The sequence below is a fragment of the Dipodomys spectabilis genome, unplaced genomic scaffold (genome assembly GCF_019054845.1).
Source record: "Dipodomys spectabilis isolate Male_0828 unplaced genomic scaffold, ASM1905484v1 ptg000118l, whole genome shotgun sequence".
NCBI classification, from domain to species: Eukaryota; Metazoa; Chordata; class Mammalia; order Rodentia; family Heteromyidae; genus Dipodomys; species Dipodomys spectabilis.
In genome coordinates, this window is record NW_024870795.1 from 6,714,643 (window position 1) to 6,727,500 (window position 12,858).

Below are 12,858 nucleotides of genomic sequence, written 5' to 3' on the forward strand. Positions count from 1 at the left end.
AGTTGTATCAGTTGTATGCTATTGGACAAGTACCAACAATCCCTAAGAATAGTAATTTCCTTTTTTTTTTTTTTTGTCTTTTTTTTTTGTGAAAATACTGTACAGAGGGGTTACAATTACATGGGCAAGATAATGAGTACATTTCTTATCAAGCATTGTAGCCTCCTCCTTTGATTCCCCTTCCCATCCCTTCCCATCCTCTCCCTGCCCCCTCCCCTTTTTTTTTTTAAATCAGTCATGGGGCTTGAACTCAGCTTGGTTGCTTTCTTTCAGCTAGCTCTACCACTTGAGCCACTGCACCAGCACTTCCAGTTTTCTGGTGGTTTATTGGAGATAAGAGTCTCACGGACTTTTCTGCCTGGGCTGGCTTTGAACTATGATCCTAAGATCTCAGCCTCCCGAGTAACTAGGATTACAGATGTGAGCCACCAGCGCCAGACTAATTTCCTTATCTGTACCAAATTGCTAATCTCACTTTGATGGAGACAAGCCTGAAAGCCTATTTTTGTTTGCTCTATATAGTTTTTGTTTTTTTTTGTCGGTCGTGGGGCTTGAACTCTGGGCCTGGGCGTTGTCCCTCAGCTCTTCAACTCAAGGCCAGTGCTCTACCACTTGAGCTACAGCGCCACTTCCAAGACTATTTTTGTTAATTAACAAAAGAACTGAATGCTATGAGTAATGCTAAATCCTCAGTATTTAGCATTGAGATGTAGCTCGGGGTGGTAAAGCAAGTACAATGTGCTGATTTTGATCCCCAGTACCAAAAAAGAAAAGACCAAAAAAATGGTTTAAAAAAAATCACAAACCAAACATTTAAAGTACTAGGTATTTAAATTTTCTGTTTGTTTGAACTATCAGAAAACTACTCTTAAGACAGGCATTCCTGGCTCATGTCTATAATCCTAGCTACTCAGTAGGCTGAGATCTGAGGACTGCAGTTCGAAGCTGGCTGGGGCAAAAAAGTCCCTGGGATTCTTATCTCCAATAAATTACTCAGAAAAAGCCAGAAGTGGAGCTGTGGCTCAAATGGTAGCATTGAGCACAAAGAGGCTCTAGGAAGTGCCCAGGCCCGGAGTCCAAGACCCAGGACTGACAAAAATTAAATAAATAAAAAGCTGCTCTGGGAGAATGTGAGTTGTTTGGACAAAGAGAAACAGCCTGAATTTCTGACACAGGTGCAAAGCTTCAGATAAGATGTTTCCAAGTACAACATTCCACGTTTATCTTCACATTTTAGTTTCCTAGGAAACAGGGATCCTGAATCCTCTTGATAGCTCAGAACTGATGATAATCCTTTTACACATATCCCTGGTATGCTTTGAGGCTATTTAAAAAAGCCTGTTTCTGAGGACGTGGCTCAGTAGTAGTAGTTACTGGCATGCTGAATAGCCCTAGGCTGATCCCCAGTACCACAAAAACAACCAACCACAGAGCTGCTTTTATACATATTCTCTGTTTGTCTCTGTCTCTGTCTCTTTCTGTGTGTCTCTTTCTATAGATAGATAGGTGGTAGACGAGAGACAGATAGATAGATAGCTAGAGCCCCAAGACCAGCAAACACAAATAATTTTACCTTTTTTTTTTTTCTCGGTCATGGGGCCTGAACTTTGGCCCTGGGCACTGTCCCTTAGCTCTTCAGCTCCAGGCTAACGCTCTACCACTTGAGCCGCAGCACCACTTCTGGCTTTTTCTGTTTATGTGGTGCTGAGGAATTGAACCCAGGGCCTCATGCATGCGAGGCAACACTCTACCACTGAGCCACCTTCCCAGCCCTTAACCTTTTTTTAAAACAATGCCATTCTTGGGTCTTGAACTCAGGACCTACATGCTGTCTCTGAGCTTTTGTGCTCAAAGCAGCACTCTACCATTTGAGCCACAGCTTCACTTCAGGCTTATTTTGGTGTTTAATTGGAAGAGTCTCACAGACTTTCCTGCGTAGGCTGGCTTTGAACCGTGATCCTCATATCTCAGCCTCCTAAGTAGCTAGTATTATTGTGCCACCTGTGCCTGACTTTTTATTCATGTATTAGTTCAATACATGTATATTGGGCTTTTGTTATAAGACTCATTTATTTCTGTGAGAGAGACACAGGGAAATTTTTTTCTTTTTTTTTTTAATTGTGAAAATACCGTACAGAGGGGTTATAATTACATGGGCAAGGTAATGAGTACATTTCTTTTCTTTTCTTTTTGGCTGTGGGGCCTGAACTCTGGGCCTAAGCGCTGTCCCTTAGCTCTTCAGTTCAAGGCTAGCGCTCTACCACTTGAGCCACAGTGCCACTTCCAGCTTTTTCTGCTTATGTGGTGCTGAGGAATCGAACCTAGGGCCTCATGCATGCAAGGCAAGCACTCTACCAATGAGCCACCTTCCTAGCCCTAGCCCTGTGAGTACATTTCTTATCAAGCATTGTTGCCTCCTCCTTTGTTTCCCCTTCCCATCTCCCCCCTTCCTTCCTTTCCCCCCCACCGGGAATTTTTTCTTCTTTTCTTTTCTTTCTTTCTTTCTTTCTTTTTTTTTTTGCCAGTCCTGAAGTTTGAATTCAGGGCCTGGGCACTGTCCCTGACCTTCTTTTGCTCAAGGCTAGCACTCTACCACTTGAGCCACAGTGTCACTTATAGCTTTTTCTGTTTATGTAGTACTGAGGAATCAAACCCAGGGCTTCATGCATGTTAGGTAAGCACTCTACCACTAAGCCACGTTCCTAGCAAGTAAGGTCTGGGAAGGTGGCTCAGTGGTAGAGCGCTTTCCTTGCATGAATGAGGCCCTGGGTTCAATTCCTCAGCACCACATAAGCAAAAAGAAAAAAGCCAGAAGTGGCACTGTGGCTCAAGTGGTAGAGCGCTAGCCTTGAACTGAAGAGCTAAGGGACAGCGCCTAGGCCCCACAGCCAAAAAGAAAAGAAAAGAAATGTACTCATTACCTTGCCCATGTAATTGTAACCCCTCTGTACGGTATTTTCACAATTAAAAAAAAAAAAAGAAAAAAATTTCCACCTGTGTCTCTCTCACAGAAATAAATGAGTCTTATAAATAACAAATGCCCCCCCAAAAAAATACCACAGAGAAAGAAAACAATTATTTCTTCAATTCCTAGGAGAAAAAATACCTTTACTGAAGGGGAAAATGGAAAGGAAAAAATTTGAAGTACATTGAAAGTATAAATGAAAGCTGCATAAAGAACCTTGAGAGCTTTACAATGTCGGTGGGGGGGTGGGGGGGGGGGGGGAAGGATTGGGTGGGGGGGAGGGGAGAGGCTGGGAAGGGAGGTGAAGGGTAAACAAAGGAGGTGGCTGCAATGCTTGGTAAGAAATGTATGCATTATCCTGCCCATGTAATTGTAACCCCTCTGTACAGTATGTTCTCAAATAAAATAAAATAAAATTTTAAAAAAGAAAAAAAGAACCTTGAAAGCTATTGATCAATTGGGATTGGAGGTGAGGAAAGATAAATCAGTTCTAGGCTCTGTAAGTGTGTAGGGGGAGGTGTGTTCTAGCAGGAAGGGGTGGGATTAAGGGGGAGGAAGGATAAATATGGCCAAAGTAGACTGTTTGCAAAGATGAAAATAGAACAATGAAATATATTAAAATTTTGTATGATTGGGTACCAGTGACTCATGCCTATAATCCTAGTTACACAGGAGGCTAAGATCTAAGAACTGCAGTTCAAATCTTACCTGGGCAGCTAAATCAAAGAGACTTATCTCCAATTAACGACCAAAAAGCCAGACCCGTAGGTATGACTCAGTTGGTGGAACATCGGCCTTAAATGAAAAAGCCAAGTGCTGACACCCACATACCTCCCAAAAAAAGTTTTGGGAAGAGGCTGGGAAGATGGCTCAGAGGTAGAGTGCTTGCCTTGCATGCATGAAGCCCTGGGTTCAATTCCTCAGCATCACATAAGCAGAAAAAGCCGTAAGTGTTGCTATGGCTCAAGTGGTAGAGCACTTGCCCTCAGCTGATGAGCTGAGGGACAGTACCCAGGCCCAGAATTCAGGTCACATGACCAGCAAAAAAAAAAAAAAGTTTTGGGAAGGGAAGATGGGGGTAGGAAGAATGATAAGAGGGAGTGAAATTAATTGGAATATATTGTAAACACCTGTGGAAATGTGACAATAAATCTCCTCTATGTAATTAATTTAACTTTATTTCTGGGGCTGGGAAGGTGGCTCAGTGGTAGAGTGCTTGCTTTGCATGCATGAGGCCCTGGGTTTGATTCCTCAGCACCACATAAGCAAAGAAAAAAGCCAGAAGTGGTGCTGTGGCTCAACTGGTAGAGCTGAGGGACAGCGTCCAGGCCCAGAGTTCAGGCCCCACAACCGGATCCCCCCCAAAAAAAAAACAACAAAAAAAAACTTTAGTTTTTGCTGGTCCTGAGGCTTGAACTCAAGCCTGGGCACTGTCCCAGTCCTGTCATTTTGTTCAACACTAGTGCTCTACCACTTGAGCCACCGTATCACTTTCAGCTGTTTCTGAGTAATTTATTGGAGAGATGAGTCTCATGGACTTTCCTAATTGTGGGCTAGTGAAGAAGCTCAGTCTTCAGGTCTCAGCCTCCTGAATAGCTAGGATTACAGACATGAGCCACCAGTTGTCAGGCTCTAATTTCACTAAATAGTGTCAAATGTAAAGGAAAAAACCTTAAGGCTTTTACAGGCAAAAAGGACAATTTACATGAATTTCTATAGGATTTGTTGTTGTTGTTTTGTTGGTCATGGGTCTTGAACTCTGGGCCTGGGTGCTGCCCCTCAGCTCTTCAGTTCAAGGCTAGTGCTATACCACTTGAACCACAGTGCCACTTCCAGTTTTCTGGTGGTTAATTGGAGATAAGAGTCTCATGGAGGGGCTGGGAAGGTGGCTCAGTGGTAGAGTGCTTGCCTTGCATGCATGAGACCCTGGGTTCGATTCCTCAGCACCAGATAAGAAAAAAGAAAAAAGCTGGAAGTGGTGCTGTGGCTCAAGTGGTAGAGTGCAAGCCTTGAGCTGAAGAGCTGAGGGACAGCGCCCAGGCTCAGAGTTCAGGCCCCACGACCAGACACCCCCCCCCCCCAAAAAAAAAAAAGTCTCATGGTTTCTTGCCTGGGCTGGCTTTGAACCACGATCCTCTGTTCTCAGCCTCCTGAGTAGCTACAATTACAGGCATGAGCCACCAGTGCCTGGCTTTTCTATAGGATTAGACATGGACTTCACAAATTATAAGGTTTTTTTTTTTTGCTTTAAGTGAAATGGAACTAAAGTTCTAGCCAAGCATTCTGCCACTTGAGGCATGCACCTAGTCATTTTGCTTTTTAGTTTACAGGGTTATACACTTTTGCTCCAGCTGGTCTCATACAGAGATCCTTCTACCTCAGTGTCCAGAATAGCTGGGATTATAGGTTGGTGCCACATCAGTCTTACTAGGATTTTAACAACAAACCAGGTGTATTGTGCACGACTATAATCCCAGGATTTAGGAGGCTAAGGCAGGAGAATTGAATTACAGGACATCCTGGGCTGTATAATAGGTCCCAGGTGATTGCTAATCATTGGCTCAAAAGAAGAAAACAAGGTTCAAGGAAGATGTGGAAAGGGGAGATATGTAACATTAATAGAAAAGAGTAATTTGATTCAAGTATGGGGAGTGGGAGATGGGAAGGGATGGGAAGGGAAAACAAAAGAGGCGGCAACAATGCATGATAAGAAATGTATTCATTATCTTGCCCATGTAATTGTAACCCCTCTATACCATATTTTCACAATAAAAATAAATTAAAAAAACACTTGTACAATTAATATACTAACAAAAGTTCATCTGCCCAGTTATTTTTTATTTTTTGGGTCCGGTCGTGGAGCCTGAACTCTGGGCCTGGGTGCTGTCCCTCAGCTCTTCAGCTCAAGGCTAGCGCTCTACCACTTGAGCCACAGTGCCACTTCCGGCTTTTTTCTTTTTGCTTATGTGGTGCTGAGGAATCGAACCCAGGGCCTCATGCATGCAAGGCAAGCACTCTACCACTGAGCCACCTCTCTCTCTCTCTTTCTATATATCTATATCTATATATATATATTTTTTTTTTGGTTGGTCATGGGGCTTGAACTCTGGGCCTGGGTGCTGTCCCTCAGCTCTTCAGCTCAAGGTGAGCGCTCTACCACTTGAGCTACAGCGCCACTTCCGGTTTTCTGGTAGTTTATTGGAGATAGGAGTCTCATGATCTTTCCTGACCAGGCTGGCTTTGAACCGCGATCCTCAGATCTCAGCCTCCTGAGTAGCTAGGATTACAGGCGTGAGGCACCAGCGCCTGGTTCCATTTATATTTTTATTGTCTTGTTTGGATTTATTTTTTCTCAGTATTGGAGAGTGAATACAGTCTCTCACATACTAGGCAAGGGCGCTATGGAGGGGTTTCAGTACAACATGTCAATTTATGAACATAATGCATGTACCTGTCATTTTCAGTAAAAGGAAAACAAAGCTCTCATAATTATGCACCAAGGAAAAAGAGATGCCTTGCTTTAAAAGCCTCTAAGACTGAATACAGGCTTTTTCATGCGTTTGGGGGCCCTTCCTACAAAGGCAAGCTGCTGCGGGGTGAGTGCTCTCCTTGAGCTGAAGAGCGCAGGGACAGCGCCCAGGCTCAGAGTTCAAGCCCCATCACCGACAAAAAAAAAAAAAAAAAAGCAAAAAAGCAAGCTCTTTGATTTCTGAAACTGCAAAAGGAGTCAATTTGGGTGGAACAGAGAACATAGAAAACTGCTAATGGACCTTCACATTCTCACTTGGATCCTCCCAAGCCAGAATCCATGTCTTCCCTTTTACCAAAAGCTGACAAAAGGAAATCTTCCATGCAAGCATCTTGCGGTTACACTCCAAATTGCTTAAGGGAACGATTTTTAAATTTTAGGAATCAAGTTCTCCAATAAATCCTTACTGAGGTATGATGAACAGGCTATTTGGGAGGAATTTAGAGAATTTGGGAACATGGGAATGAGTTTAGGGAATCAGCAAGGTAATAGAGTCAATTTAGTGCTTGGGTTTTACAGTAAAATTTCAATAAACAACCATCTGTGGTCTTAATTTTCTCTCAGTATAAGCAGAAGTGATACTTACTTTGCTTGGGGACTTTACATCAATATTTTCAAACTCGACTATCTGTTACGCATTTCAACGATAAACTACAAATAGAACATAGTCCCTGCTGTGAAAGTGCTTTGCGGTGAGGGAGTGAATTGCAGTTAGGATTCACATGCTGTCCGTGCAGAACAAACACGATTATTATTGCATTCTTAGACTAGAAGAAGGGTGGATAGGACTGGAGAGAGCTAGAAAAGGTTGGCAGCGTGACCCGAGAGGTAGAGAGCCGGTGTAGCAAGCCCAAAGCTCTGGGTTCAAATCCCAGTACTGCCAAAAAAAGAAGAGAAAAAAAAAGAGGAGTGGAGGGAGATAGGAAAATGGGTTTGCGAACCATCCGATTATTCCTCAAATACGACCAACGCCACCGAGGGTGGAAACAGAGTGGAATTTTGAGTCGGGCTTCGGTTACGGATGAGTCTCCAGTTAGTCTAGGTCTCTCGTGTTTGGGCCTGAGTGCTCAGAATAGGATGTAAGGGCTGAGAACATACAATTTTATGCAAACTGAAAAATTCCAGCCTCCAGGTCCCGGTGCCGCGGAGAGAAACCGCACCGCCGCGCAAGCTCGGCCAATCCTAGTCCCCACAGTATGACGTCATCGCCCCGCCCTTCATCTCTTAGCCGGAAGGAATCCGGTATCTAAGCTACCAGGCAAGCATCAATTCCAGTTGCGCCTGCGCACCTCGGGGGTAGAGGCGGGGAGGGGTGGGGGTGGGGGGCAGAACGGACGCATGCGCCATACGTGTGGGTGGGGCCAGTGCGCACGCAGCCTCAGCCCCTTCCCCGCCCTTTCTCTTCCCGGTTTCCTTCTCAGCCCGTGGGTCTCGGCTGGTGGCTGTTTCCGGTTGGAGCGCGGTGCAGGGCTTGCCGGTGTCAGCTCCCCGGTCATGTCCTACGGTCCCTTAGACATGTATCGGAACCCGGGGCCTTCGGGGCCCCAGCTCCGGGATTTCAACAGCATCATCCAGACATGCAAAGGGAACATCCAGCGAATCAGCCAAGACAGTGAGCCCGGGGGGGCCCAGCGGGGAATGGGGGTCCCGGCGAGGGAGTGGGGGGGGTCCAACGAGGGAGTGAGGGGCGTGTCGGGGACAGGCCTGGGCGAAGCTGCCGGGACGAAGGGCCCGGCCGGGGCCACGGACAAGGCCACGCCTGGGCGGTCACGGGCTTCCTCCTCGGGGGCGGCGGGCTGTCATCCCCGCGCCTTGTCGGACCCCAGCAGCCGAAAGTCCGGAGTCCCAGACGCAGCCCCGGTTTCTTTAGGAGTTCTGTGCGCCTGGTGTCGTCGAGGCCCACACCGCAGATCTGACAATCAGGGTGGGAGGGGATGACTGGGTCACCTCGCGGGCTCCGGGTGCCTGGACTTGGTGCCGCGGCCAGCCGAGTTTTTCCTGTCCCCTCCGCCCACCTCGCCTTCCTCTTTGGCCAGTTTGGATCGGGGGGGTTGTTTACTGATTGAGGTTTTAGGCCGACTTTCAGCTCAGCCACTGGCTCCTCGGAAATCAGCAACTTTCAATTAAGGGAAGTGGAGGGTGCGTATGCTTGGATGACTTCATACCCACTTCTTCCTGTAATGAATTTAGAAATCAGACACAGTGCATGGTATTTTGAAGGGTCGGATGTCTTCTGTTTCAATAAAGAGAATTCACTGAACACATTTCAATTTTATGTTATCATGTCTTTGGTAGCAAATATTTGTTTATAGTTTTGGATTTCAAAACAGATAAAATTTTCATAACTCCTTCCCCATCGAGCTACTTTTTTGAACAAGTCATATGCAGAGAAGTTCAGGGTCTCAGCCAGAACCACTTAGCACATAAGAAATTGGTAGAGCTGGCGGTGGAATTCAGGGTGCCATTGCTGGTCTTGAAAACTCCCTCCTCCTCATTACGGGCCTGAGCGAGATTGTAGCAGTATAAGTCAAGTACAGTCTGTTGCTTGGACCCTTATAAACAGAATTTCTGCAGGAGCAAGTTTTCTTGGAAAGCATGGTGATCATAATCCTTCTCCTTTATTAGTGTGTTTTGTGAATCTGGTTGTATTCTGTTAACAGGTAGAACTAGTTAGTCCTGAATTACAATTATGTCCTATATTTTAAAGAACAATCTATCATTTTTAAATAGCCTATCATATTTAAGATTTAAATAAAGAACTTGTAGCTGGGCTCTAGTGGCTCACACCTATAATCATAGCTACTCAGGAGGTTGAGATCTGAGGATTGTGGTTCCAAGCCAGCCTGGGCAGAGAATCTATCTTCAAGTAACCATACAAAACGCTGGAAGTAGAGCTGTGGCTCAAGTGGTAGAGTGCTAGCCTGGAGCAAAAGAGCTCACATACAGTGCCCAGGCCCTGAGTTCAAGCTCCATGAGTGACCCCATCCCCAAAAATGTGTGTGTGTGTGGGTGTGTGTGGGTGCGCGCGCGTGTGTGCGCATGGAAGAGAGAGAGAGGAAGAGAACTTGTAGAACTTGACAGGACAGGTAGAGTTCATAATGGGAAGGGAAAGAGTCTAGGGAATTTGGAGCTGGGAAGAGGAATATGTGGCCTATTAAATTCCAAAATTAGAAAAAAATTAACATGAAAATATGGTAGTTTGTTTCCTAATTTTTCTTTGTGAGAGAGCTATAATACAGGTTAAATCAGAAAAGTCTGGTTCAAGGCTGATTAGTTTCTTGTTAAAGCTAAATCTGATTTTAATTTCTGTTTATGAAATGTTCTGTATTTATTTGAATATCAGGTTATGTAGTAAGTATAGAAACTGACATAGATGGGGCTGGAAAGGTGACTCAGTGGTAGAGCACTTGCTTTGCATGCCTGAGGCCCTGAGTTCGATTCCTCAGCACCACATAAGAAAAAAGAAAAAAGCCGGAAGTGGTGCTGTGGCTCAAGTGGTAGAGCGCTAGCCTTGAGCTGAAGAGCTGAGGGACAGCGCCCAGGCCCAGAGTTCAGCCCCATGACCGGACCCATGGCCCCCCCCTCCAAAAAAAAAAAAAAAAAAGAAACTGACATAGATTCTTTCAAAATATAAAGTTGAGAGGGATTGGTACTGTAGAAGAGATATAAATAACATTGGAGGCATTGGGGGAGAATGTGTGTGTGTGTGTGTGTGTGTGCACGTGCGTGTGCACACGTGTATGTGTGCATATACATACGTGTATAATGACTATGGAAATTATGTATATATGTATATTATATATCTAATTACATACGTATATATCCCTATAGGCATATACACGCGCATATAAAAATGTAGCACGTGCTAAAAGGAAAATAAAGCAGGGTAAGTGGGTAGAGCAGGAAGGGACAGCAGGGATGGATGTGCTATTTTAGGAAAGTTGGTCAAGGAAGTCCTCTGAGGAGATGAGCAGGCGGACACTGACTGAGTGAGGGAAGGGGCTTTGTGAATAGTGGAGATATCCCACTCATGCTGAAGTTCAGAGCAGAAGGGAAGTAGGAAAGGCGAGAGGTCAGAGAGGCGTTGATCAAATGTGTGAATGTATTCAACTAATTTGAATGAATGAGGCCTTTCTGTCAGTTTGCAATCCTTTCAGCTTCTTCCCTCATAGAACAAGTGGTACTGGGGCTGGGAAGGTGGCTCAGTGGTAGAGCGCTTGCCTTGTATGCCTGAGGCCCTGGGTTCAATTCCTCAGCAACATAAGCAAAAAGAAAAAAGCCAGAAGTGGTGCTGTGGCTCAAGTGGTAGAGCGCTAGCCTTGAGCTGAAGAGCTGAGGGACAGCACCCAGGCCCAGAGTTCAGGCCCCACGACTGGACCAAAAAAAAACAAAACAAGTGGTACTTACCATATCCTATGACCCTAGGTAATGTGTGTTGAAAATTTTCCCCTAGAGGGCTGGGAATGTGGCTTAGTAGTGGAATGCTTGCCTAATATGTGTGAAGCCTTGGATTGGATTCCTCAGTACCACATACACAGAAAAAGCCAGAAGTTGGTGCTGTGGCTCAAGCGGTTGAGTGCTGGTCTTGAGCAAAAGAAGCTCAGGGACAGTGCCTAGTTCAAACTCCAGAATTGGGAAAAAAAAAAAATTCCCTTAGAATTGTTTGGTGAAGAATTGGGAATTTGACATTAGTAGGATGACATTGAGTCTACCCAGTTATCAGGTGAGTGTTTCTCCAAGGCACAGCTGGCATACCCAAATACCCCTTTGGGCAATAGGCTTGTAGACACATATCCACCTACCCATACAACCTTGAAGGACCGCAGAGAATAACTGTTCTTTCTTTCTCAACTGCTCAGCCGTAGACATGGCTTCAGAATTGCTGAGCACATTGGCAACTCACTGCACAGGTCATTACAAGTACAGCTAAGGTTGGCTGCCTGGTACAGACTGTTGAGCTCAGGATCTGCAGTTCTTGGCTCTGATTACTGAGGGTCTGAGAGAGAGCTGAAGCAGATGTAGAGAAAAATCTAGTTGCTTTGAAGTAAATAGTGAAACAAAGAAGCATTTCTGTTCCTTATGTGGCTTACTGGCAGGTTTTGTTAATTGAAAAAAAGAAGGAACAGTGAAACTTCTTTTTTTTTTGTCAGTCATGGGGCATGAACTCTGAGCCTGGGCGCTGTCCCTCAGCTCTTCAGCTCAAGACTAGCGCTCTACCACACAGCACCACTTCTGGCTCTTTGATGGTTAATTGGAAATAAGAGGCTCACGGACTGGACTCATGATCCTCAGATCTCAAGCCTCCTGAGTAGCTAGGATTATAGGCATGAGCCACTGGCGTCTGGTGAAACAGTGAGACTTTTAAGTGTTTATGAAGTCCTTGGGGTTTTGTTTTCTTATTTGCTTTTTTTTTTTTTTTTTTGGCGGTCGTGGGGCTTGAACTCTGGGCCTGGGCGCTGTCCCTCAGCTCTTCAGCTCAAGGCAAGCGCTCTACCACTTGAGCTACAGCGCCACTTCTGGTTTTCTGGTGGTTTATTGGAGATAGGAGTCTCACGGTCTCTCCTGCCCAGGCTGGCTTTGAACCGCGATCCTCAGATCTCAGCCTCCTGAGTAGCTAGGGTTACAGGCGTGAGCCACCGGCGCCCGGCTTTTGCTTTTTTTTGTTATTGTTATTTCATTGCTGTCCCCTTTAAGCTTTCATCTCAGCATCCAATAGTGTACTTCTCGTGTGTCTGGTTATAGTCTTAGACTTCAAATTCATCCTGACCATACTGTATTTACTTTGTCAAGCACTGTGGTGGCTCTGTGTGGTCTGCTGCCTGGGACCACTCTGCTTTCACTATTTCTTTTTGTTTTTTTGTTTGTTTGTGTCGGTTGTGGGGCCTGAACTCTCGGCCAGGGCGCTGTCCCTCAGCTCTTCAGCTCAAGGCTAGCACTCTACCACTTGAGCCACAGTACCACTTCCTCCTTTTTCTGCTTATGTAGTGCTGAGGAATTGAACTCAGGGCCTCACTGCAAGCAAGGCAAGCGCTCTACCACTGAGCCACCTTCCCAGCCCTGCTTTCACTATTTCTTTTTTTTTTTTTTTTTAATTTTTATTGTGAAAATACTGTACAGAGGGGTTACAATTACATGGGCAAGATAATGAGTACATTTCTTATCAAGCATTGTAGCCTCCTCCTTTGATTCCACTTCCCATCCCTTCCCATCCTCCCCCCACCCTCCAATCCTCTCCCCCCACCATAGTTGTAAAGTTCTTTTTTCCACATAACGACTCGTACATCTCATTGTTGTAATGGGTCCACCTGTATCCCCTATTTAAACAATTTGTTTTTTCCCTTCACCTCCACAAATTATACCAACC

At 45.3% G+C, this 12,858-nt stretch overlaps 1 protein-coding gene across 1 annotated transcript in view; it reads left to right on the forward strand.

Moving 5' to 3' along the window:
• The first annotated feature begins 7,872 nt into the window (after positions 1-7,872).
• Stx12 (syntaxin 12) overlaps positions 7,873-12,858 on the forward strand; it is a 42,081-nt gene continuing 37,095 nt past the window's right edge. The window contains exon 1 of the mRNA XM_042688649.1: positions 7,873-8,106. Within this exon, the coding sequence (XP_042544583.1) occupies positions 7,989-8,106 (118 nt within the window). The 5' untranslated portion in view covers positions 7,873-7,988. The remainder of the gene's footprint in view (positions 8,107-12,858) is intronic.